The sequence below is a fragment of the Etheostoma spectabile genome, chromosome 18 (genome assembly GCF_008692095.1).
Source record: "Etheostoma spectabile isolate EspeVRDwgs_2016 chromosome 18, UIUC_Espe_1.0, whole genome shotgun sequence".
NCBI classification, from domain to species: Eukaryota; Metazoa; Chordata; class Actinopteri; order Perciformes; family Percidae; genus Etheostoma; species Etheostoma spectabile.
The window spans coordinates 1,296,475-1,304,701 of NC_045750.1; the positions used below are offsets into that span (position 1 = coordinate 1,296,475).

Here is an 8,227-nt window from a genome sequence, read left to right on the forward strand (position 1 = left end):
GGACGTCATTTGAAATTGGGAAAAATTTGAAGCTGGAAAAAAGGTAATAAATTGCAATATATCGCAGAATATTGCAATATTTTTTAAAATAATAAGTCTTGTGGTGATATGGCAGGCCGATATTATTGGTCAATATTAGGCATTTCCCGATATATTGGTATTTATAATGGCTGATTTTTTTTTCTAAATATTCATTCATCAAAATCCTTTATAATGACAAATAAATGATTCTGATAAATGAAAATAAAAAAAATAAAAATGGACTGTCAACCATGTTATGAGCGATGGCGTTGCATAGTCTGTCCACCAGAGGACGCTCTACAACGTCCCTGTTAGTGATGGTGTTGCATAGTCTGTCCACCAGAGGACGCTCTACAACGTCACGCCCCGTTAGTGGTGGCGTTGCATAGTCTGTCCACCAGAGGACGCTCTACAAGTCCTGTTGTGATGGTGTTGCATAGTCTGTCCACAGAGGACGCTCTAAACGTCCTGTAGTGATGGCGTTGCATAGTCTGTCACCAGAGGACGCTCTACAACGCCCTGTTAGTGGTGGGTTTATAGTCTGTCCACCAGAGGCGCTCTACAACGTCCCTGTTAGTGATGGTGTTGCATAGGTCTGTCCACCAGAGGACCTTCTACAACGTCTGTTAGTGATGGCGTTGCATAGTCTGTCACCAGAGGCGCTCTACAACGCTGTTAGTGGTGGCGTTGCTATCTGTCCACCAGAGGGACCCTCTACAACGTCCCTGTAGTGGTGGCGTTGCATAGTCTGTCCACCAGAGGACGCTCTACAACGTCCTGTTAGTGATGGCGTTGCATAGTCTGTCACCAGAGGACGCTCTACAAAGTCCCTGTTAGTGATGGTGTGCATAGTCTGTCCACCAGAGGACGCTCTACAACGTCCCTTTAGTGATGGTGTTGCAATAGTCTGTCCACCAGAGGACGCTCTACAACATCCCTGTTAGTGATGGTGTTGCATAGTCTGTCCACAGAGGACGCTCACAAGGTCCCGTTAGTGATGACGTTGCATAGTCTTGTCCACCAGAGGACGCTCTACAACGTCCCTGTTAGTGATGGCGTTGCATAGTCTGTCCCCAGAGGACGCTCTACAACGTCCCTGTAGTGTGGCGTTGCTTAGTCTGTCCACCAGAGGACGCTCTACAACGCTCCTGTTAGTGATGGCGTTGCATAGTCTGTCCACCAGAGGACGCTCTACACGTCCCTGTTGTTATACATTTATTATCGAACCTAATATATTTTGTGTTCGGGTGACAATTAAAAACAAATTATTATCATATTATTTTAGTGAGAACTCAAATAACTAATGTTACGGAAATGTTTAGGTTTTGTAACGCGTTTCTGGATTTTTCTTTTAAATATACTTTATATCGGCCGACATATTGACATAGCGGACTTTTAATTAATCAAATACTGTATCGGTATTGGCCTTAAATATCCTTTATCAGTCAGTTATAACGGAAAAAGAACATAAATAAATTACTTTAATGTAGATTATTTTTTTACGTGGTATTGGATCAGTGTATAAACTCCAGTACTTCCCGATACCGATACCAGCGTTTTAGGCGGTATCGGAGGCGACACCGATCCTGGTATCGGTATCAGTATCGGTATCGGGACATCTCTGGTTACATTGGGGCTGCTGGTGTTCAACTGTCTACACAAGTGGGACGTCTAGACTCAGATGTCTGACCCCGAGCCTCTGAAATCTGATGTTTCCAATTATACTGAATGTGTGGAGTGGTTCAAATAGTTCCTGCTCGCTCTCACTTTTCTTTGTTGTGGCGACATCTTGAAACCTGGAATATATATATCTTGATTCCCAACCTTTTAATCCTGCGTTTAGAGTTAACCATAAACAAAAATAGTAGCCTTGAAATACCACACAAAGAGGTCGAAATGTCGTTATACAAACACACAAATCACACACACAAGAAAACAAGGGTTTAGCAGGCAAACTCCCTGGTGGTCGACTCGCCCTTTTGGTTTTCTTTGTCTTTTTCCCCTTCTCTGTTTCTCATTCGTTCTCTATCGCTCTAAAACACACTTCATTCTCATTCTTTCTCTATCGCTCTAAAACACACTTCATTCTCATTCTTTCTCTATCTCTCTAAAACACACTTCATTCTCATTCTCTGGATTAAGAGACTTTGTGGAGGGCGAACATAATGAACCATAACTTCCAGCGACAGGGAAAGTAGAGCAGGTTTTTCTCTTTCTCCCTCTCTCTCTCTCTTACTCGTTCTCCCTTTTTTTTCTCTTTTCATTACTCCTCTCAGGGGCTTTAACTCGTCCTGTTGTGTCTCTCTTTATCTCGCCAATGATCCTCGAACAGTGATGTGTTTTTAATAGATTTGGCCAATAATAGAGAGATAGATAGATAGATGCTTTATTCATCCCAAAGGAAATTGTAGGCATCCAGTAGCAAGACAGTCAGAACACAACAAACACATAGACACACATATATCACACATACCTAAGAATAAAATGAAATTACAAATTAAAAATCACTCACAGAAACGCAATGACCATTGTAAGGTGAGATACTATGTTAGACTGTGTGTAATGAAAAGTGAACAAGTGAACAGTGCATTAGATCATGATAAAATATTGACTATGATTATAAAATCTAAACATAATGACCTATAAGTTGACCGACTGAATAAGAACATTATGTAACAGGGAATAAGTTATGAGTTATAAGAGGTAGACTGCTCTTTATCAGTACACATATTATGAATCTTCTTCCTCTCCTGATCACAACATGACAGGTACATTCCTTATTAAAATAATAATCATGCAGACTTTATTAGTCTGTGAACATTTTGGCAGTCAGCCGGTCCAAAGAAGGGATCAAAATAATATATATTAATAATAATAATAATGATTTATCAGCTTACCTAGAAATAAAAACACAACACACAGGTAGTCCATTCTCCTGATGGATGAATGTGATGATTAACATCAGTTTTTACTAATGCCTTTTGCCACAAGCTTTGTGTGTGTGTGTGTGTGTGTGTGATTCAGCTGCTTATTAAATAACGCTTGTTGGCCGACTGCTTGGCCTTGGACACGAGGTGTGTTGAATTTCTTCTCCTGTGCGTCCCTGGGAGTGTTGTTGTTGTTATTCCCCTTAGTGTGTTCCTGCCATTATTAAAGGCATTCATCACCTGGATCTGATGCCTTGTTACGACACAGTCCTGCCCCCATACGGCCGCCCGACACACACACACACACACACACACACAGACACACAGACACAGAGAGACTGGGGTAATTTGGCGTCAACAAAAAGTAATACAAATAAGAAATATATGCGAAATACATACGTTTTGAAATGACGATAAGAAATGTGTGTGCGTGCGTGTTTGGCCTGTGTGTGTGTGTTGGTGTGTGTGTGTGTGTGTGTGTGTGTATATGTGGTGGTGTTTGTGTGTGTTGTGTGTGTGTGTGATGTTGCTTGTGTTCGTGCGTGCGGGGCGTGTGCGTGCGTGCTTGTGTTTGTGCCTTTGTGTGCGGGGTGTGTGTTGTGTGTGCCTGGGTGTGTGTGTGCATGCGTTTGTGTTGTGTGTGTGTGTGTGGTGGTGTGTGTGTGTGTGTGTGTGTGTGTGTGTGTGTGTGTGTGTGTGTGTGGTGTGGTGTGTGTGTGTGAGAGACATGTTAAACTTGCTTGTTCTCCCCCCAACATGATGTGATGTTTGATCCCAGACTGTCCTTCCAGCACGTATCCTGATCCCACATCACATGAATCCCCCGTTCCCGCTGCTCCTCGTCCGTCTCACACCAAGCTTTTCCTGCCTCTGACTTTTGAAGGAGAAGCTGCTGCATTACCATATTGTTTTGACAGGTATCCTCTGAGCTTTTCCTCCTCACAAACCTTTCCTCCCCCTGGCCCCCGTCTCTCACACCCCGTGAGTGCTGCATCCTCAGGGAACAGACCTGCCAGCTTCTCTGATATAGTGTGTGTTACTGCCCCCCCCCCCCCTCTCCCCCCGTCTGTGTATGAGAGGTATTACTCAGACTTTTTTTTTGAGATGTGTGCGGCCCAAATGCCCGATGTTCCATCCATCTCCATCTTCATCCGCTTATCCGGTATCGGGTCGCGGGGCAGCACTCCAGTAGGGACCCCAAACTTCCCTTTCCCGAGCCACATCAACCCGCTCGACTGGGGGATCCAGGCGTTCCCAGGCCAGGTTGGAGATATAATCTCTCCACCTAGTCCTGGTCTTCCCCGAGGCCCCTCCCAGCTGGACGGCTGCGAACACCTCCCTAGGGAGGCGCCCAGGAGGCATCCTTACCAGATGCCCAACCCCCTCACTGGCTCCTTCGACGCGAAGGAGCAGCGGCTCTACTCCGAGCTCCTCTCGGATGACTGAGCTTCTCACCCTATCTCTAAGGGAGACCCACCCCTCTGAGGAAACCCATTTCGGCCGCTTGTACCCTGGATCTCGTTCTTTCGGTCCATGACGGAGTTTAAAAAAAATTGCGATAAAAGTTTTTTTTTTTTTTTTTATTGAAGGAATTGCACAATACAGGTTATATGTCAAACAAAAAATTGCGATAAAAGTTGCAGGAGACAGAGGAAGTTGCAAAAAATTTTGGGTTTTTGAGAACAAAATGGGCAGTTTTTCTAGGATCTTACCAAAAAGGCTATCTGTCTGTCTATCTATCTATCTATCTATCTATCTATCTATCTACTATCTATCTATCTATCTATCATCTATCATCTAACTTACTACTAAGCATTATCCATATCTACTAACTCTATCTAACTATCTATATCTATCTATCTATCATCTATTATCTATCATCATCTCTCCTAACTATCTATCCATCGTATTATCTATCCATCTATCATCTAACTTACTATCTAATCATCTATCTATATCTATCATCTATCTAACCATCTATCCATCTATCATCCACTAACTATCTACTATCATCATCTATCTATCATCTATCTATCTATCTATCTATCTATCTATCTATCATCTATCCATCTATCTATCCATCTAACTATCTATCTATCATCTCTATCCATCTATCCATCTATCTATCTACTCTCTATTCCTATCCATCTAACCTACTATCTACCATCTATCTAACCATCTACTCCTCTATCTATCCATCTAACTCATCTATCATCTATCTATCTCTCATCTATCTAACATCTATCCATCGGCAACTCGATCCTAGCTTAACTAACTATCTATCTATCTATCTATCTATCTATCTATTTACAGTCTATGGTTGTACTCATGAGAAATAAGGTAAAGAGGATATTAGTGTTGTTGACCTGATTTTAAAAGCTACAGTAATTTGGTGAATTGACACATTGCTTTGACTTTGAATGGAAAACTATATTAATAACACTCACATTGTTAGAATTGGGTATGAGGCCTGAAACCACATAAATGGACCAGCTTTTATCAGCTAAAGCACAGTACTTTAAACAGGCATTTAGATAGTGGCTGCTGATTCAAAGCTTGATCCGTTTGATTTGCAAATGCAGCAAATCAAGAAAGGCTGAAAAGTGGTTTTTTTTTAAATATAATGTAGGAGACAGTTTCCTGCTTTTATATCCATAATTCAGAAGTTGTGTGCTGGTGTGCATGTTGCATCGCTCTATGCCTCCTCACAGGCTCTCACTGGATCCAGATAACGTCCTGCCTTTAACAAGGGAACTTGTTTCTTAATTAAAAAAGCTAGATATCATAGCACTTATCCCAAATACTTAGTGTTTGTACTTAGCTTTCATCTTATATATGTTTCTGTGTGATTGCAGCTTTGACCATTTTTATTCCTAATTCAAACCTTGCAGGTTTACGGTGTTTTTGATAAATCTGTGCCAGGGGACACTCCTGCTCTACATCAAGGGTCAGGGATTTTTTTTTTTTAAATGCCATGCACACATGTGGATTGCAGTAGTAAACAGACAAACTAAAACAGGCATAACGCCATGCTCGCTGTCGTCAGTGGACAGCAGCAGCGGCGCTGACGCCTCGGCAACGGCGTCGAACTGTTCACCACGCCTTGGGCCAAATCCCATAATATCCCAACGCCATGAGCCAAATATGGAAGCACTTCATCGTCACAGCCAACCCAATCGGACCCCTAAGAGACACCATAACCCCACTAAAACTGTAGCTGGATCCGCTAAAACCGATACAAAGCTGCCCGGTCACACAAAAGCTTGGACCAGGAAATCATATTCAGCAGCTGATAGTTATTCGAGGGAAATAAATGTGTATACGTCTGAAAGAAAATGCTCACATTTCCTGTTTTCTTGCACTGTGTACATAACTGCAAAATTCATAATTTTATCAAAAAGTTTCACTTTTGAGATGAATCCAAAACAACAGACATGGAAAATGCATTCAGGATTATAGTTATAGCAGCAGTTGATTACCCTGGGGATCCAGAGTTCAGCTCATTAACTATGCCCTGGTAGCCGAGCTGCACCAATCACATCGGTGTATCTGATGTAGGCGGGGCCAGAGGAGAGCTACACCAATCACATCGGTTTATCTGATGTAGGCGGGGCCAGAGGAGAGCTGCACCAATCACATCGGTGTAACTGATGTAGGCGGGGCCAGAGGAGAGCTGCACCAATCACATCGGTGTATCTGATGTAGGCGGGGCCAGAGCCCCGCTGACACCAACACATCGGTGAACTGATGTAGGCGGGGACAGAGGCAACGCACAAATCACACGGTGTATCTGATGTAGGCGGGGCCAGGGGCCAACTGCACCATACATTGTGTAACTGATGTAGGCGGGGCCAGAGGAGAGCTGCACCAATCCATCGGTGTATGATAGGGGGGCCAGAGCCAGCTGCACCAATCACACGGGAACTGATGTAGCGGGGACAGAGGCCAGCTGCACCAATCAACATCGGTGTATACGATTAGGAGGGGCCGAGGAAGCTGAACCAATCACGGTTGTGAACGATGTAGGCGGGGCCAGAGGCCAGCTGCCCACCAATCACATTCGGTTGATCTGATGTAGGCGGGGCCAGAGGAGAGCTGCACCAATCCATCGGTGTATCTGATGTGGCGGGGGCCAGAGGCAACTGCACCAATCACATCGGCGTAATGAACAGAGTAGGCGGGGCCAGAGGCCAACTGCACCAATCACATCGGTTGTACGATGTAGGCGGGGGCCACGAGGCCCCAGCTGCACCAATCACATCGTGTAACTGATGTAGGCGGGGCCAGAGGAGAGCTGCACCATACAATCGGTGTATCTGATGTAGGGGGGCCAGAGGCAATGCACCAATCACATCGGCGTAACTGATGTAGGCGGGGCCAGAGGCCAACTGCACCAATCACATCGGTGTACTGTGTAGGCGGACAGAGGCGACTGCACAATCACACGGTGTGTGTAACTGAGTAGGCGGGGCCAGAGGCCAACTGCACCAATCACATCGGTGTATCTGATGTAGGCGGGGCCAGAGGGAGCTGAACAGATGACAGTCTAATCTACCAGTTAGCTTTGCTGGTAGCTAAGCGTACGGGGCTCTGGATACATCACCCAGTGGGTTGCTCTGATTGGTCGTAGTGTTATCCAATTGAGTGCAGTGAGTTTTCAAATGCACGCTTGGTGCCCCCCCTTAATCTCTAGGCTATCAGTAGTAGGCCTAAAGCGTTTAGTTAAAAAAAAATCTGCATTATTTAGATTTTTTTTATTTTCCATTAGACTTGCCAAATGTTTGTTGGTTCCAGCTTCTTAGATGTGAAGATTTGATGCTTTTCTTTGTCCTTTTATGACAGTCAACTGAACTTGGGGGGGACATTGGGATTTTTGACTCTTGGTTGAATAAAACAAGCCATCTTGCACCTGGGGCTGTGGGAAATTTAACAAGCGAGGAGAAAATAATCGGCAGATTAATCCATAAAGCAGATAATCAATCTCTGTACAATCCCATGGCTTCCCTCAGTAATCCTAGATGGTGGAATAACAACCAAACTATTCTTAACTAATGGGTCTGATACTGAATGTTGTTGCTGTGGAAAAATAAAAATACTGTAGTTAGTGAGTTTCTAAATCCGTATCTTTTCAGTGTGTTGGTCAAGAAAATTGTAATGAGATTCTTTCTTTCTTTCTTACTCAGGTGTATCGTAGAAAGGCGGTGGAGCTGGGTGAAAAGCTGCTGCCAGCCTTCAAAACGCCCACCGGCATTCCCTGGGCTCTGCTTAACCTCAAGAGG

General features: G+C 44.0%; 1 protein-coding gene across 1 annotated transcript in view; it reads left to right on the plus strand.

The window, feature by feature from the left end:
• The window catches only part of man1a1 (mannosidase, alpha, class 1A, member 1), a 190,749-nt gene that overhangs the window by 140,192 nt on the left and 42,330 nt on the right, over positions 1–8,227 (plus strand). The window contains exon 5 of the mRNA XM_032543047.1: positions 8,132–8,224. Within this exon, the coding sequence (XP_032398938.1) occupies positions 8,132–8,224 (93 nt within the window). The remainder of the gene's footprint in view (positions 1–8,131; positions 8,225–8,227) is intronic.